Consider the following 19,174-nt stretch of genomic DNA (forward strand, 5'->3'; position numbering starts at 1 on the left):
CAGACAGGTTCACACTTTTTTATATGTGTGTGCAAATGTGTTGAGTGTGGAAGAGAGAGCTGGTTCCTACACTGAAAACATGTATGACCTGTGACAGTTGGGGCTCAATGTGCTAAATGTGTTCAGACTAACCTGCTCCCCCTGCTGTCTGCATGCAGTCATTGCATCCAGCAGATCCTGGAGGCCGTGCTCCACTGCCATCAGATGGGTGTGGTTCACAGAGATCTCAAGGTGAGTCACGAGCAGGTCATGTGTCTGTGTCCATGTAGGTGTGTGAATTTTAGCTGCACAGCTATAAAATCAGTATAAGGAACATTTTGTACTATGTTCAGGCCAGGTTTAGCTCAGGGACAAGAGTCCATGAAGGAAAAATATAGAGCTTCCACAAAAAGAATAATACCTTCGAAATGTTTCTGGAAGAAAAAAAAAAAGATTTTCTTTTTCAGGCAAATGGACAGCATGACAAAAACACATGAAAGTTATACAAACAAATACCTGCCTCAAAAATGTATATCCTATATATATATAAGGATATGTACATCGAAATATCATAGGTATAGAAATGATAAGAAATGACAGAAAAAGATGTAATGATTGGCTAAAGGGAGCATGTTAAAGGAGGATAGCAATGGACCCAGGACTGAACCTGGAGGAATCCAACAAATCAGCCACATATTTTGGAATAACAAACTCATTATTGAAATGTTATAAAAAAAATTTGTTATAAAAACAAAACAACTTCACTATTACTATTACTGTGTCACAAATGTTGTGATGAACAATGTAATTCAACAACAACAACAACAACAACAACCCTCCTAAATGTTCACAAACATGGTCATCATTAAATTTCATAAATCTGCATACTATAAATAGAATAGTGTGACACAACCTGCTTTTCATATGTAAACGTCTGCAAATATCTGCAAATATTTCATCAGGAACTATAGGCCTCATAAACCAGAATGTGACCACTGTTCTGCACTGTAGCATTATAAATTTTGCTGCATGTTTATGCCTTTACATTACAAATTATTAATTATGAACAGTGCCGGTTTTTCGAAAAGTGTTCCGAATTTAAAAAAAAAGGTTCTATGTGGAATTCCCACTGTTATATGTGAGTGGTATAGCAGATTAGGTTTTGTTGAGTTTTGTCATCTGTATTGCAGTTTGGTCTGGATATCATCTTCTGATGTCATGTTGTCTGTTTGCCTGATGAAGACCTAGTATGGCTGTGGTCTCACTTTTTTGTAAATCAGTAAGCGGTTCTCCATAGTTCTGTGTTTTGTCTGACTGTTGTAATTGACAGCTGGTAAGTGCAGTGAAAATATTTATATCCAGCATGTCTGCGCATGTCTATGGGCTGGATTTATCAAAACGTGCATGAGTGTTTGTGCACATATGTTGAAGTTCTGTCTTGTGCATGCACTTGAGTCGACTACAACTGAAAGAGAAATTTCATAGCAGTTGGAAACCTTGTGTCTGCTCACCTCCAGTGCTGCAGTATTGTATACCGCGCAGCTGACGTTCTTTTGATTAAGTTCCTTTGGACTTTCATTGACCTGCTTCATGTTTAAGCAGGATATGTATATATATCTGAATAGGTAACAATGAATCCCTGTTCACAGATGAAAGTAACTAATCCTTCACAGAGGAATGTTTGAATATTTTTTGTGTATATCACGCGTTCCTCTTATTATCATATGCTGTTTCTTACAGCATAGATAGATCTGCTGTACTGAATTACATACATTTTTTTAGTGATTTGTTCAGTATGTATGAGTAGCAAATAAACAAATAAAAAAAACAATGTTAATAACAAACCAACATATAATTAAAGAACAACCTAAAGCTCTATAAAGAACAAAAAAAAACAAATAATTTTTTTGTAATGATGCAGTCAAGACAAAATATTGTCAAGAATGTATGTTAACATTAATAGAGCAATTTACATTACATTTGTAGCAGAAATCTGTGAGATGGCTTTTTATTGATTATAAGACTATATAAACTTAGTACAAAAAGTAAAGAAATTTGTGTTTGGTCATTAATTAATAAATAAATAATAATTAATAAATTACTAAATAAAATTACTAAATCTTGTGCTGTTGGAAAGCTTGTTTATTTCCCCTTAAATGGTCTTGAAAAGCTTGCCAAATGTTTTATTCCATGACCATGTACTGGGGCAGGATGAAAGGCTCAGGATACTCAGAAGACTCTGTCAACTCTTGTGGGAGCTGACCAGGGTGCACTTTTCTGATGTCTGGGTCCACAGCAGCTCCAGCGCGGGATACAGTGGAAGCTCCAAGTTGCCTAGACTAGTTTGTTCAGAATTCACTGGGTTCACTTGCTGAGACACAGATTCAGGGTAGGCCTTGGGTAGATCAGCACTCTCTCTGACCCAGGAAATATAGAAACTAAGGCAGCCTGTACATGTCATGGCTACTGTACGGACTCAGGCGCAGACAGTTCTTTCTTTGAGAACAAAAGGAGATTATTTATTTACAATAGGGATCACCTCAGTGCTATATATATGTACAGTGAGTTGGGAGGGGGGGTCCAGGGCTCCAGGGAGAGAAGGGGGGGGAGGGGGAATCCACACACACGCTTCCTCTTCCACACAGTCACCGCCACAGCTCTTCCGCACACACGCACTCCTCTTCAGCCGCACTCGCTCCAAAACTCCACACATGCTGCCACACCCGGGCAGGTCCCGTGATTTGGTCCAGAAGAGGGATATCTACACACAGAATTTAACGTTAGTTCCACAGCAAAATACATACAGGGGATTCTTTTGATAATGCCGAGAGCACGAACTCAGGAGGTTCAACGTTCCAGCGGTGAGCTGCTCTGTGCCACTGCCTTAAATAGCAGCTGGGGAAATCAGCCAGATCAACAGCAGGCGGAGACAATCACACAGGTGCGTGGGCCAAGAGCGAGAGCCCGTAACGAGCTCCACCCAGGCAGAGAGGAGGAGGAGAGACAAAGAAAACAAAAACAAAAAAGAACAACAACAACAAAACCTGTAGCCAGCGTGAGCCAACCAGAGAGACACGGGGACCGTGACAGTACAACCTGAGGAGCCCTCTCTTCTGTGGAAACAGCTCCCAATTTGGATTTGGGAGACAGACACACTGTCTGCTTTTAAGATTAGGCTTAAAATTTTCCTTTTTGACAAAGCATTTTCTTAGGTCTGGATTAGGTGACCCTGAATTAGTGCAATAGCCTTAGGCTCCTCGGGGCGTAATGCACTAGTGCACTAATGCACAAGTGTTCACTCACCTTTCTGTCACTCAGTATGTTTTTAAACACTACTCTGCACATAATTATTATTATTATTCATTATTGGCTCTCTTCCAGAGTGTGTCTTTTGTCCTGTCTTCCTCCCCTTGAAACCAACCAGTTATGGCACATGGCTGCTGGGGAAGTTCTTCTTGTTAAAAAGGACTTTTTCCTTCCCACTGTCCACAAAGTGCTTGCTAATAGGGGGCCATCTGATTGTTGTTGTTGTTTTTTTGCTTTCTCTGTGTTATTGTAGGGTCTTTACCTGACAATATAAAACCCCTTAGGGAACTGTTGTTGTGATTTGGTGCTACATAAATAAGATTAAATTGAACTGAATTGAATTGAATTGTCCTATAATAGTCAATTACTGTGAAATAACTGGGAGTAAGAAGTGGGAATAACCAGCTAGTGAAGCAGTTGAGGTTTGTAAGATTTTATACCTTCGAATGCTGAGATAGCAGCTGGCCAAGCCCTCATATCAGCTGTTTCTCTCAGTCTTTCTGAGTAGACTAGAAACCTAGAACAGTCGAAGTCATTTTCTTCCATGCAGATTGTTGTATCCTCTGGGTGCTTTGTGCGGTCAACTTGCTCTGTGACTATCAACTGTGTGGAATTTGGTTAATTGTTTTCCAACCCAAGTGCAGAATGCAGGAGACCAAAGTGAGCATAAGGTGAATATTTAATGCTGGATTGATCAAAGGAAAACATGATCCCAAAACAGAAAGCAAAAGGAGGCACAAAGAGTAATTATACAAGGAGTGTAAGTGTAATCTAGAAAGCATACTGTGGGTGACTCAACAGAGGGGCAAGAGGAGACTGAGACGATAATGACAGTAATGAGGCTAGGGGAAACGGTGGGGGAAAACAGCTAGAACAAATCAAAGACAGATGGGCACAGTGGGGCACAAAGGGAAGACTATACACATTTAATAAAAAATGATTATAAAAAAAAATGTAATATATAAATTATAAATGATAAAATAACTGTACAAAACCAAAGGCAGAATAGCCAGAAACTGAAACAAAGATATATGAAATAAGATACTTAGAAATGTGGCAAATAAGAATAAATAGTAACAGCCAAACTGAGAACCCAAAAACATTGAACTAAGGTGTTTATTACTAATAACTGACCCAACCAGTTATTAGATTTAAGGGGCTTTTTCACACAGGACCATGTAGGTTTAGATTTTTTCCCCCGGTGCACTGGTGCACAGCCATGTTGGAACAGGAGAGGGTCATCCTCAAACTGTTCCCACAAAGTTGGGAGCATGAAATTCTCCAAAATGTCTTGGTATGCTGAAGCACTAAGAGTTCTTTTCACTGGAACTAAGGGGCTAGCCCAACTACTGAAAATAACCCCGCATCATGATTCCCCCTCAACCAAACGTTATACTTTGCACAGTGCAATCAGACAAGTACTGTTCTCCTGGCAATAGCCAAATCCAGACTTGTTGATCAGATTGCCAGACAAAGAAGCATGATGCATCACTCCAGAGAACACTTCTCTACTGCTCTAGAGTCCAGTAGCGACATGCTTTACTTCACTGCATTTGGAACTTGGTCATGAAGAGGCCATTCCATGAAGCTCTCTATGTAATCTTCTTGAGCTAATCTGAAGGCCCAATTTGGAGATCTGTAGTGATTGCCAACCTCAGCACACTATGCAGTTTACCTGGCCTACTAGTTCATGGCATAGTTGCTGTCATTCTCAATGACTTCTACTTTATTATATTGCCCCCAACAGTTTACTATGGAATATTTAATAGCAAGGAAGTTTCACAGCTGGACTTGTTTGGAGGTGGCATCCTATCACGGCATCAAACTAGAATTCACTGAACTCCTGAGAGCAACCCATTCTTTCCCAAATGTTTACAGAAGCAGTGTGTATGACTAGTTGCTTGAGTTTATATACCTGTGGCCATGGAAGTGATTGGATTACTTGAATTTAAGGGTTTAGATGGATAAGTAATACTTTTGTCAATATTCCGTACATAAATAATTAAATATTTCATTTAATAAATACTTAATAAATACTGATTGCAATGTTTTTTCAGCAATACTTATTAAATCTGTCATATTTCATCATGGTATTAGTTAATGCTTTGATGCACTGCTCTCTTTATTTTCATCTCTCACTTTAATACAATGCATGATTGGATACAATGCTTGGGTAGTGACCATCAGATGTACACTACTTTTTATAAAACATTGAAGAATTCTTTGAGTGCACTATATAGTCTGTACTCACTATATTTTAGACAGTACTACATTTTCATTGAACCAGTTAGTGACCCCTTGCATCCTGTGATTCGTGACAGTGTCATCATGGAGAGAACACTCCCATCTTCAAAGAAATACTACATTATATACAACATCATTTTATGTTGATTTGCAGTGACCCTTTTCTTTAAGCGGACAGTATAAACCCCCCACACCACCCCCACTGTCGGAGTTAACAATGAATTCACTTTCATAGTCACTTGGATCGTTTTTTGTTTTTTGTTTTTTGTTTTTTTGCTGTCTATACACAGAAATAGAAAGAACGATAATTCTCAGCCCTGAGCCTGCTCTAATCAGACTATGGTTGGATGTTTATTTCAGTACCAACATCACTGTACGGTGCATTTGTGTGGAATCCTCTACATGTGTTCTGTTAGGATTTTATCAATTTTATGCAAATATCAAAATGTGAATTTTTTTTCCAGGCATAAACATGGAAACTACAGTTACCTACTGATTATTTTCTAAAGCAAATTTCTGATTTTTATTGGAAAATATGAGACAGCATAACTTGTTTGATGATGAAGTTAATATCCTCATGTTTAGCAATTAATATTAATCACATTAATCATCTAACATCCTTTGGTACAATATTTGAGTCAGGAAAGTGGACAAGTGATATACAGAATAGATGATATGTTAAAATCTCACAACTTGAGTTTTTAAATCTGAATTTTATAAAGAATTCGGTTCACTTTTGATAACATTTAGGAAAGGAAAACACTAAACACTTTTCCATTTTGACTTTAGTTTTTAATTTGACTGTTTTACCCATTGAGTATACAACTATATATAATATATACAGTTTTTGTGTTTGATACTGACATTTGCAGCTCTCTTTATCGTGATTATGATATAGTGTGAAAAAGTACAAAAACATCATCTGTTCATTTTGACTAAGTAAAAAAGTACAACAATTAATTGCCCGATTAGTCTGAAGATCAAATCTTGACTTAGAAAGTGTTTTGTTTTGTTTTGGGTTATTTTAAGTTGTCCAAATGAACTAGAACTAGAACATTTTATTAATAAACTGTAGTAGTATTTCCTAAAATATCAAACAACTGAGTCTGTTCTTTGTGGAATGAAAAATACATTTGTCCAACAGTTGTGGAATATTTCTGAATAAGATTGAGCTACTGGGCACATTTACTTTCTTCAAATCTCTCATTATGACTTTGTCAACTGGATTAAGAGTTAAGGCCTTTACTGTATGCACCTTCTGTGTTTTTAAATCAACCAGCAGAGGGTGACATGATAACTGTCCTTCAGCTGGATTACAGCATACAGCTGTTTATATCACTGTGGTGAAATGATTGCTGCTTCTGTGACACAGATCTGTCACTGTTAGCATAAACTAGTCAGACAGCAAAGAGCTGTCATTCCTGTGTAGTTATTTGTCACATTTGCTTCAGCGTCTGAGCAGCAAAGACACGACTATTGCAGACAGACAAGATGTGTTTGGTCGTCCTCAAGTAAACAAAGGAAAAAATGGCTTATACACATTTTTCAGTCCCATCTGTCTGTCTCAACTTCAAAATGAGAGACTACATTTTATTTGCTGGAACATGTATGACTGTACCTCTGAATATGTCTGTAGCCATAACTATTTTTAGCGTTCTGATCTGGGTATAACTGGTCTGCCTCCTTCTCCTGTTTTCCCTTTAAAGTTATGTATAGGAAAAGAAGTAAGAGAAGAAACTTGTTCCTAATGCCCCATTTTCCACAGTCAGTTGACTACCCCCCCCCCCCCCAAAAAAAATGCATTTATTGATTTTCTAAATGCTTGCATATACACACACAGCTGAGCATGAGATCAGCAGAAGCAGGACACTACCACAGCCAACAGGACTCAAGTTGCAGACAGTGCAAAGGTGCCCCAGAGACTATCCAACATATAGTAGCAGGGTGCAAGATGCACCCTGGACAGAGTACACCGAGCAGCGCAACCAAGTAGCTCTATAGAAACATCTGCGCCACATGTGGACTAGAACTCCCCAAGTCACTAAAGGAGACACCATCAAAGGTGGTTGAGAACAAATGGGGCTAAATTCTTGTGGGAGTTAGGAAGCTGCTGTCCAAGCAACCAGTCATAGTGGTGATTGACAAGGAACAGAGGACTGCAGTTGTGATAGATGTGTCAATCCCAGCAAATAGCAACATTATGAAAAAGTTCTGTCTGAATGCCTCACACATGCTTATGCTGCATATTCATAAACATCATCATCATCAGTCATCAGGTGCTCTGCTAGGATAATAAGCTGGCCAAAATATGAAATATAAGCCACTGACATCAAGACAAGAAAGCTCCTTACCATACGTAGAGGGTTCCATCCCAAGCCTAGTGCCCTGACACTGTACACTGAGGGGGAGGAAAGAGACTGATTAGTCAGTGTCAGAAATACTATCCAAGATGAAACAACAAAGACCCATCAGTACATCAGGAAGATGTAGCAATGATGTAGCACTGAGCATGTGCTTAGTGAATACCCCAGGCAGCAGAAACTCAAGAAACAGGGAAAAAAAGAACAGGGACCATCTTGGAAGGACAGGTCCTTCCAGTTGCTAAAAAAAATAAAATGTCACAGAAAGACTACTGCCTTAATGATAAAATAAAATAAAATAAAATAAAATAAAATAAAATAAAATAAAATAAAATAAAATAAAATAAAATGAAACCAAACCACAAAGAAACCAAATTAAAGCGCAAATTTTTTTTCAAACTTAAGCTTGTTGAATGTGATACTAAACTTTTATCTGGCTCAACTCTGCAAGATTACTGTTGAGATCTTTGCATAGTGATTATAGTACTTGTTGTGAGTGTGTAAGATAGGTTAGATGGAGTTACAAATGACTTAACATGAAATAAAAACTTCCCTAGATTCAGCCACCCCTTCTAAAGTAATTTAAGAAAAGCCTTTCAGTAACAATGTCGTAACAACCTTGAGACATAAATTAATAAGGTCATAAAATGTAACACTAACACGACACTACTGTGCTTGTGTTACACCTTCAGCCAGAAAACCTGCTGCTGGCCAGCAAATGTAAGAACGCAGCAGTCAAGTTGGCTGATTTTGGACTGGCCATTGAAGTGCAAGGAGACCAACAGGCTTGGTTTGGTAAGACACACACACACACACACACACACAGAAGTGTGCATGTGTCTGTAGGTGTTATTAAAAATAACACAATTAGAAAAGCATCTCCATTAATTTCAAAACATATGTACAATTAGAAAGAATGCCACAGACAAAGTTTCATGCTCAAAAAATTAAGGAAGCATTTAGAAGACAAAGATGATCTAATTCTAAATAAGAGATTATCTAAAGGATAAGACAACCCCCAAAACACAAAAGGTTATACAAGTTGAAGCCACAGATATTTGTCCTTCCTTGTGTTTTCTCATTGTTTTTTCAACACTTTTGCATTTGACTAAGGTCAGTCTCAATACTGATGCAACACTTGGACCCTACAGAGGCTGTACATGTAGTCGAACTCCTTCAGGATGGCACATCAATACATGCCATTGACAGAACGTTTGCTGTGTCTCCCATCCCAGTGTTAAGCACATGGAGGAAATTCCAGAATTTCCAAGCAGTTACTCTAGGAAAGCTGGACAGGACCATAGAAGGTCCTTAAGTCGCATGCCTGTCCTTTGTGCCGGAAGAAACAGTATGGCCACTGCTAGAACCCTACAAAATGATCTCAAGAAAGCCACTGGTGTGAATGTCTCTGACCAAATAATCAGAAACAGACTTGCATTAGGATCTTTACCTTTTAATATAAAAACGGCTTTTTGGGGGTTTTTTTGTTTTAAATTTAGCGCTATATAAATAAAAATATAAATATAAATAATTTGATTTGAGGGTGACCTGAGGGGTCAGCATCCTCTAGTGAGCCCTATGATCACTGCCCTGTACTGTGGAGCCCAATTGGCATTTATCATAGACTATCCAAATTGGCAAGTTCACCACTGCCACCCTACGCTTTTCAGAGATGAGAGCAGATTCATCTTGAGCACATGCGACAGACATGAAAGAAGCTATGGAGAATGTTATGCTGCCTGTAAGATCATTTAGCATGGCTGTTGTGTTGGTGTGTCAATTATGGTGTGGAAAACATATCCATGGAGCGATGTACAGTCCACTATAAGCTAGGCAATGCCACACTGACTGCCAGAAGATATTGGGATCCTTCAACCAATTGGCAGATCCTGTGCTGGTGCAGTGGGTCCTTGGTTCCTCCTGATGAACAATAATGTCCAGCCTCCTGTTGACAGAGTATGCATGCAGTTCCTGTAGTATAAAGGAATTGATACCACTTGACTGGCCGTAACTTGGAGTTCAACCCAGGGGTAACGTTTCCCCTGACGTTCTGATTAGTAGACAACCCATTTGAACCACAGCTGCCCCACCGCCTTTTAAAGGTATCACAAAAGACAAATCAAACTATAAAAGTTAAGCACCAAAATAAGAGGTTATCTAAAGGATAGGAGCAGAACCTTTTAAAATGCATTCTTTTCTGTACTTTCGCCAAGAAACAGAGCCTTCATTTGTGTTGCTTTTTGTTTTCGTGTGTAGGCTTTGCAGGTACTCCTGGCTACTTGTCTCCAGAAGTGCTGAGGAAAGAAGCATATGGTAAACCTGTAGACATCTGGGCATGTGGTAGGTTTTTTTTTTTTCTATTATCAGCACCACCTCTGCCAATTTTGTTCTTGGCACTCAAACAATGGCTGTTTATGTGTGTAGGTGTGATCCTCTACATCCTTTTGGTTGGGTACCCTCCGTTCTGGGACGAGGACCAACACAAACTCTACCAACAGATCAAAGCTGGAGCATATGATGTTAGTCAGCTTCTCATCTCTGTTTCTCTTGAAGTTAAATAAGATGTGGTACATATTTTTATTGTATATGTGGGCATGCTTAGGTGTGTGTTTGGTTTAGTTTCCCTCCCCAGAGTGGGACACAGTGACTCCCGAGGCTAAAAATCTGATCAACCAGATGCTTACTATTAATCCAGCCAAGAGAATCACTGCCCAGGAGGCTCTGAAGCACCCATGGGTCTGTGTAAGTAGCATATACACATCCGGCATCCTATTAAAACTGACAGGAAACACTATTTCGCAGCTCCTGCTTTGACTAGCAAGCAATTTGTAATTTGCAAATCCTCTATCAGCAACTATGAGAACATGTGCTTAAAACTGCCAAATATGACATGTGCAAATATGTGCTGACATGTCAGCTTATCTTGAATATGTTTTTTTCCATAGACAGGCAAAAGTTCAACCTATTAACCTTCAGCAACCAAGTTCCACATGATAAGTTAAATTCCTGCAGAAATCTCTAGACTCCCCAAAGAAGTCTAGAAAATTACAATTATGTTTAAAGTAGAGTAAATTTACGTCTTAAACAGTGTGTTAGTGTGTTTAATAAAAATACATCGCAGAGTACAAATGTTCAACTTGTTTGGCAATAAATCACAGCTTGATGCTCTGTAAATAAATGCCATCTTACAAGGACCTTTGATTAATGTAACAATTCAAGAGACTCTGATTCTGAACTAAAAACACAAGCTTGAGCCCAATGGAATACTTTTCTTCCAGGAAAAGTACTTTTTGATAAACGTGTTTTTTGATACAAGATTTAGAAGGAAAATACAGTTAAATGAATTAAATGACTTGTTTTGACTGTAATAAAATGATCAGAAACACAGTTGCTCTCTAAATGAGCTTTGGTGCTACCACGTTTGTTGGTAATTTTTGGGGGTATAAAAATGTCAGTTTAATTCAATGAATTCAGTACTTTTCAGTTTAAAACTAGTTTATGTCAAATGTATTATTTGATCAATTTAATTATTTTACAAAGTTAATTTTTACTTCTGTTTTGTTTTTATGACAGATAATAATAGATGCATTTATGCATTAGGATTTAATATATCTAATTAGAATTTACATTTCATACATAACCATTAGACTGAACACTAGTTACAGTGATACGTCCATCTGTAACACTTGGCTTTCATTGGAAAAGAAAAATATTCCCTTAGGCAATTGTATTCACTGGAGTTTTAAGTGAACTTTTGCCAGTTTATGCAATAAAACATTGGCACAATATCTTTAAAAATATGATCATAGCAACAAGAAAAAAAGTTACATTTACAGTATTTTCCATTTATAATTTGTAAAACAATATTTTTCTTGACTGTCTTCATCAGTTTAAGTCATAAACCCCAGTATCTGTGATGTTTGCAGGAATAGTTAGTAAGAATGACTAATGTAAAATTTGAGAGAAATTGGCCCAAAAACGCAACAAAATGACTAGCTAAGTCAAAGATCTAAATCCTTAACATAACACCATATCATTATCTCTGCAATGAAACAGAATGTATTGTGCGGATACTGTAAAGCCAAGTTGAATCTCTTTATCCTGAAGTTTTGCTGAAATTTTGTTACCTAAGGGGCCTCAGAATTAACACATTTCACCAATGCAGAATCTCACTGGCAGCTCCTGCCCACATAAACCTATCACTGTCACAGCTGCTCTTGTAACATTTTATTTTCAGCATCTCTTTCTCTGTCTCCCCACAGCAACGCTCAACGGTGGCCTCAATGATGCACAGACAGGAGACCGTCGAGTGCCTGAAGAAATTTAATGCCAGGAGGAAACTCAAGGTGTGAAAATATTTGATGGTTCAAAAAGAAGTTCTCTGATTTCAGGAGAAAGGAGGAAACCCTTACTCTAGCTTAATGTCTACCAGTTTTAAACTGATTTCAGATTTTTTTTAAAAGGAGCTACAGTAGCTATAAAAACAATTTGCCCTTCCCTACTGTAGTCATACTAATTATTAAGTGGTATATGTGATATATTTGATCTCTTTTTCCTTTTTAAACATAGCTTAAGAAGTTTGTAGTGCAGTAAAATGATAAGGGAGGCACGGGGGATGTTTACTGTTATCACACAGACATTATGTAGGCGTAGGTAATGGATAATAGGTATTGATTTTTAAATAACTGGACATAACTGGACATAACTGGACAAAACTTTGGCAAAACTTAGGGTCAACAAAAAAAGGCAAATATGAAATTTAAACGTGAGCTCAGTGGTCAAACGCGACATATTATTTGGAAACCGTTGCGTGATATTTAGACTCAACATATACCAGTATCTTTTCCTAAATGTTTCCAATATAAACAAAGGCAGTTCAATTCGGCGATATCATTAGAAACAATTGAACATGATTTATTGATATACAGAATACAATTATGTTATTTGGAGATTAGACTCTGATGAGTCACTGAATGACTTGGGTAAGGCGGAGATGTGGAGGGTGTGGGTTGCTAGAAGGCACCTGGAAGGGCAAATGATGGATGAGCAGTGAGATTTAAAGTACGCGGAGTGGAGGCTGATTGGCCTGAAGACTAGACCACAAATGTCGCAATAAGCTTGACAGTGTGGGAGTGATGTAAGGCTTCGATTAGCCACCAAACACAATGCTATCCTTTTTGTCTTCCTTCGTGAACTTTATGTTTCTATCCACTGAGTTGAAGTGAGCAGTGAAGGATTGTAATTCTTGGATTTAGATATTGACCCAGGTGTCATCAGTTTATGTGTACCGGTGGCTTGGTGCTGTCCCTTTAAAAGAGCCAAGAGCCTTGCTTTTCACTTCCTCCATGGAAAGGCTGGCTACAGTAGGTGACACCGGACACCCATGGCACATCCATGTTTTTGTCTGTAAAACCCTCACTGTATTTAAAATATGTGGTGGTAAAGCAGTCTAACAGTGTGCAAATCTGATCTGGGGTGAAGCTGGTTCTGTTTTCCAAGGAGCTGTCTTGTTGTAGTTGTTTTCTGACAGTTTCCACTGCCTCAATTGTAGGTATGCAAGTGAAGAGAGAGATCGCAATAAAAGACACTATGGTTTCATCTGGATCAAGTTTTTGGTCCTTGTTGGTGAAGTCAGTGGAGTTTTCGATGTGATTGGGGGTGTTCCAACAAGGGGTGCTAGCATGGTGGCAAGGTGTTTGGAAATGGTGTAGGTGGCTGAGTTTATACTGATAACAGTGGGTCTGAGTGAGACCCCTTCTTTGGGGATCTTTGGAAGTCTGTAAATACAGGGTATAGCTTCCCCTCGGTGTAGCCGATGGTAAGTAGGACAGTCAATAACTTCATCCTTTTCCAGTTCTTGTAAGCAACTCATGACGTTCTTTTTGTATTTGCTTGTGGGGTCTCGTTTTAAGGCTTCATAGGTATTGGTATATCCAACTGTCAACGTAGTAATTTTTGTGTGATAATCCATTGTGTTTTGAACAACAGTGCACCTGCCCTTGTAGCCTGGTAACATGGTGATGTTATGGTCTTTGCTCAGAGATTTTCTTCTTTTCTTGTATTGTGAGGTTAGACGGGGGAACATTTGCACTGGAGAGTGTGAAACCTTCATCCTGATTTGCTCTGCTTCTGTTTGTGTTAATTTATTAACCCTTATGGCGGTTTCCGTGGTTGTAATCAGGTCCAATTTGGGCGACTGTTGTGGAGAAATGGCAAAATTGAGCCCTTTGGCTAGCCCTTTCTTTTCAGGTTCAGTGAAGGTTCTCAATTATCCAGGTCATCGTAGTCTAAGGAGCTTGTAAAGAAAAGCGACTGGACTTCTTTACATTTCCTGAAGACATTTCACCTCTCATCCGAGAAGCTTCTTCACTTCTAAAAGAGGTGAAATCATGGTTCTAATCACGCTGACAAACCATGGATGTCCTGGCTGGTGTCCAGCACTTTATCGTCATCCTGGGGAGTGCTGGCCTATTCTATTAGCACTTTATTGTATCTTGTACACAGTGCCAATTGAACCAGTACCCATGTGGAGGGCACTGAGATATAGGCTTATTTGTAAGATTGGTCTGTCTGCTCTTTGAATCCTGTTGTACAGCTTTATCAACCAATACCTGGTCCTTTGACCCTCTAGTTAGCTTCTTCAGCCAATGGTTACTGGTTCTTGGTATTTTCCATTGTTGCTCTCTCTCTCCCAGTTGTTCTTTCAGTATTGCTCAGTTTCATTTTTGTGTGGATCTGCCCTTGAGCTATTCTGTCATGAATCGCTGTGCGGCAGGCAGGAGTTGGACCCAAAATGCAGATACTCAGGCACGAGGTTTAAACACAAAGAACTCAGCTTTATTTGCTGGCAGGAGAAAGGCATACAAAGTAAACTAAACTGGAAACTCAAACTAAACTCACAAGGGAGACACAGGGAGATCCACACAGCAAGAGGGACGACGCGACACTGACTCAGAGAAACACAGGGTTTAAATACACTGGGAAGTAACAAGGGGAATGAGACACAGAAGGAGAGCACAGCTGGGGGAAATCAGAACTGACGAGACAGGGAGCAAAGTAGGATACACTCACATGAGACACAGACCTTCAAAGTAAAACAGGACGACGCAAACTAGACTAGGGGAGACAGAGCAACTAAGAAACAGACAATACCAACAACAAAGAGACACAGAGGGGAGCTACTAAATACTCAGAGAACTAAACAGAATACAAGAAAACCAAACAAAGACACTACACTAAAGAATAAGCTGGGACAACAAAGTGAACTAAGAACATAATACAAAAAACTCAGAGGCACAAGAAACTCAAAACACTGGGTCACTGACCCAGGACCGTGACAGTACCGCCCCCCCTCAAGGGCTGGCCCCAGACAGCCCAACAGGAAAAAACAAAAGACAACCCAACCAGGGCGGGCGGCGGGGGCCCAAGACGGAGGGCCAGGAACAGAAAACAAAAAGCAGTGCACAGGAAACACTGGAGCCCAAAAAAGCAGCCCAAACACAGGCCAGTTCAGGGGGCCGGCTGTGAAGACGGCAACAACAGAAAAACAGTCTCCCGCCAGCCCTTCCTCGTCCCCAGCGGAGACGAGGAAGGGCTGGCCGGGCTCACCAGAACCCCCAGCGGACGAGGCGGGTGGCGGTGCGGGAGCCGCGGAGTGCTGGATGGACTCATCCGAGCTTCCAGCAGGGGCTGATGTAGAGCCAGAGGGTATTGGGACCCCTGGCTGACTGTTAAGCTGACCAGAAGACTGTGCTGTTACCGGGGACTGGGCCAATGGTTCAGGTGTGAGCTGAGCTACTGGAAATATGGGGAGCTGAGCTACTAATGGTGGTGAAGTAGATTACTGCACGGGAGACTGATTTGAGGATGTCTGCACTGGCACAGGGGGCTGAACTGATGTCTGTAGTAACGGTGGTGAGAGTGGAGTAGGTGGTGGAGTTGATGACTTCACAGGGGAATGAACTAGGGGTGACTGCACAGGAAACTGAACTAGAGGTAGTAGTGACGGTTGGGGAGAAAGCGGAGCTGGTGGTTGAGCGGATGACTGTGCTAAGGGGGACTGGGGACACTGGAGACCGCACTGGGGACACTAGAGACCGCACTGGGGACACTGGAGACCGCACTGGGGACACTGGAGACCGCACTGGGGACACTGGAGACCGCACTGGGGACACTGGAGACCGCACTGGGGACACTGGAGACCGCACTGGGGGTTGTGGTGGAGGTGTAACGGGTAAAGGAGTGGCTGAATTGACTGCGGGCCAGGCGGCTAATGGCTCAGCTACAGAGTGCATTAATGGCAGGGCTATGGGTTGAATGACTGACTGAGTAGCAGCCTGAATGGCTGAGTGTAGTGATGGTTGTGGTGGAAGAGAAACAGGTAGTAGTGTGGATGATGGAGCTAAGGGCGACTGAGCGGCAGACCAAACTGAGGGAGACTGAAGTGATGGTAGAGGTGAAAATGGAGCTTGTGGTGGAGTTAATGACTGTGCTAGGGGGGACATAGGAGACGCAGCTCGTAGCTGGGCAGCTAAGAGAGCTTCAGGAGGCTGGGCGGCTAATGAGCTGTTCACATTACTATCCATAGCACAAAACCCAACCCCTGAACGAATAGTCCCACGGTTTGACACAGAAAAAGAGTCCTCACTCACCACAGCCGGCGATGTAGAAGTCCGAACGTCCGGCTGTGGGGTGGCGCGCCGGCGGCGCGATCGTCGTTTCTTCCCCGCAGACGGCTCCGAAGGGCCAGGCAAAACCACATCCGGCGGGGCGAGGCTGACGCGGTTGCCCCGGGGTGGCTGTTGTTTGTTGCTGCTGGGCCAAGTCCGATATTTCCCGAGCTCGCGCCGCCTCCCGGGCTTTATTCAAATTGGCCAATAAGTCCAAACATCCTCTGACCTGGCGGAGATAGGAATTTCCTTCGAGGATTGCTTTGATAGCATTTATCCCCACAATCTTTGCCCTTGTATTAGAAGTGTGGGTTATCCACTCGACTAGGCGCTGGACACGTATCAGATCGCTCTCCCCGGGTAAGTCTGCTGGGTCCATGTTGTGGTCGCGTCGTTCTGTCATGAATCGCTGTGCGGCAGGCAGGAGTTGGACCCAAAATGCAGACACTCAGGCACGAGGTTTAAACACAAAGAACTCAGCTTTATTTGCTGGCAGGAGAAAGGCATACAAAGTAAACTAAACTGGAAACTCAAACTAAACTCACAAACTAAACTCACAAGCGAGACACAGGGAGATCCACACAGCAAGAGGGACAACGCGACACTGACTCAGAGAAACACAGGGTTTAAATACACTGGGAAGTAACGAGGGGAATGAGACACAGAAGGAGAGCACAGCTGGGGGAAATCAGAACTGACGAGACAGGGAGCAAAGTAGGATACACTCACATGAGACACAGACCTTCAAAGTAAAACAGGAAGACGCAAACTAGACTAGGGGAGACAGAGCAACTAAGAAACACAGACAATACCAACAACAAAGAGACAGAGGGGAGCTACTAAATACTCAGAGAACTAAACAGAATACAAGAAAACCAAACAAAGACACTACACTAAAGAATAAGCTGGGACAACAAAGTGAACTAAGAACATAATACAAAAAACTCAGAGGCACAAGAAACTCAAAACACTGGGTCACTGACCCAGGACCGTGACATATTCTTTGCAGCTGAGATTATGCACTGCATGGGTCTTTAGAGAACAGGCCATTTATTCTTTTGGCGTATCTTTTCGGCCAGACCTGTGAACCTTTTTTGGGCAGCCTAGAGCCCCAGTTATGGACATTTTGTTATACCTCTTATTCATCAAGTGCCTGTCTCTCATGACACCCATCTCCACTTCTGTTATCCATATCCATGTTATTTGTGTATCCATATTTTATTTAATTGTAGTGATCATTCATCCAGCTTATGATCTTTGATACAAGATACATACAGTATCAGTTTAAAAGTTAATTCACGACACCAGCATATTAAATAGGTTTCAGGGTGGATTCTTATAATGCTTTTCTGTGTTCTTCCTCATCAGGGTGCCATTCTTACTACCATGCTTGTCTCCAGGAACTTCTCTGGTGAGTGTTGCTCTTTAAAAAGACAGAGGTGATGAGGAGAGGTGACATGCCATCTCTTCAGAAATTTACACCTACACACACACAGACACACACAAAACACACATTAACACATAACAGGCTCATGGGAGATGCTATGGTAGAGATTTGTCTTATTTAAAAGCTCACCCAACATAGCTGTAATTATATTGTGTCAGTGTCACATATAACTAAATCTTGTTTATTTGTCACTTTGTTCTTTAATGATAAATGACAAAAGCTAAGTCACTGAAATCCATAAAGAAGCTAATAGTAGTGTTAAGAAAATGAAATGAACACTCACTGGCCTGACCCGATTTGCTTGACTAGCAAATCTAGAGAAAGCCAAATATTTTTTGCAACATGTTTTGTATTTGTTGTGTATCAGATTTCCTTTAAAATGAAAGGATTACTGGCTAAAAACTATAATTCTTTTTTTTAACCAATCACATTTTGACTTACAGTTAGTAGGACTAGAACCATTTAACAAACTGTATATTAAGAAAAACTATAAAACTAAGAACGACTGATATACAAATATTTATTTTTACATTTTCCCCAAACATACAAAATTATAACTCTTAACACAATAGTTTATTTCTAGTGCTACGAAGTGCATTTTGTGGAGATCATCAAATTGCAAGCAAATTAATTACAAACAGTGTTCATCAACCTGCAAAAGTAGGTCGATGAATCCTGTTGAATACTTTCAACACCTGAAAAAACGTCTCGTCAGTGAACTTTGGTGCTTTTGTATTTTTCTTGCTTTCTATCAGGTAACATTTTTTTAGCTTTAGTTCTAATGAACAGACAGCACCCTAAGGTAAGGTAAAAATGATTTATTTCAAACCAGACTATATAAAAACATGGTGTATAAAGTGGAGGTAATGTGGATGTGCTTTAAACACCTATTCTTCCCATCCCTTAATCTGTGGCTGTAAATACTTTCCTGATGACTCTATGGTATCAATAGCTACATTTAAATCGTATTGAATTCACTACAATGCTTATTTTCTTAATTATATCACAATTAGAGTTAAAAAGAAGGATAAAACAGTTTTTTTTTACCATGCAATTGACAAGTGACTAGTCTGTGAGCAAGCAGTGTCCTTCTGTTTCTCTGTCAGATAACCGTATTGAATGTCACATCCAGTTGCATAAGACCAAGATAGCTCAGCTTGAGGCTTTGC

The 19,174-nt window shown here is 40.4% G+C and overlaps 1 protein-coding gene across 15 annotated transcripts in view; it reads left to right on the forward strand.

The window, feature by feature from the left end:
* Positions 1–19,174, forward strand: part of camk2b2 (calcium/calmodulin-dependent protein kinase (CaM kinase) II beta 2) — a 73,129-nt gene that overhangs the window by 21,451 nt on the left and 32,504 nt on the right. For 7 of the 15 annotated variants that reach the window (XM_085165303.1, XM_085165305.1, XM_085165310.1 and 4 more), the window contains exons 6-11: positions 159–231; positions 8,582–8,684; positions 10,146–10,408; positions 10,509–10,631; positions 12,152–12,235; positions 17,927–17,969. In XM_085165303.1, the coding sequence (XP_085021429.1) occupies positions 159–231; positions 8,582–8,684; positions 10,146–10,408; positions 10,509–10,631; positions 12,152–12,235; positions 17,927–17,969 (689 nt within the window). The remainder of the gene's footprint in view (positions 1–158; positions 232–8,581; positions 8,685–10,145; positions 10,409–10,508; positions 10,632–12,151; positions 12,236–17,926; positions 17,970–19,174) is intronic. The other 8 variants (XM_085165307.1, XM_085165314.1, XM_085165315.1 and 5 more) reach the window with 3 other exon arrangements.

The sequence above is a fragment of the Neolamprologus multifasciatus genome, chromosome 7, assembly GCF_963576455.1.
Source record: "Neolamprologus multifasciatus chromosome 7, fNeoMul1.2, whole genome shotgun sequence".
In the NCBI taxonomy this organism is placed as follows: domain Eukaryota; kingdom Metazoa; phylum Chordata; class Actinopteri; order Cichliformes; family Cichlidae; genus Neolamprologus; species Neolamprologus multifasciatus.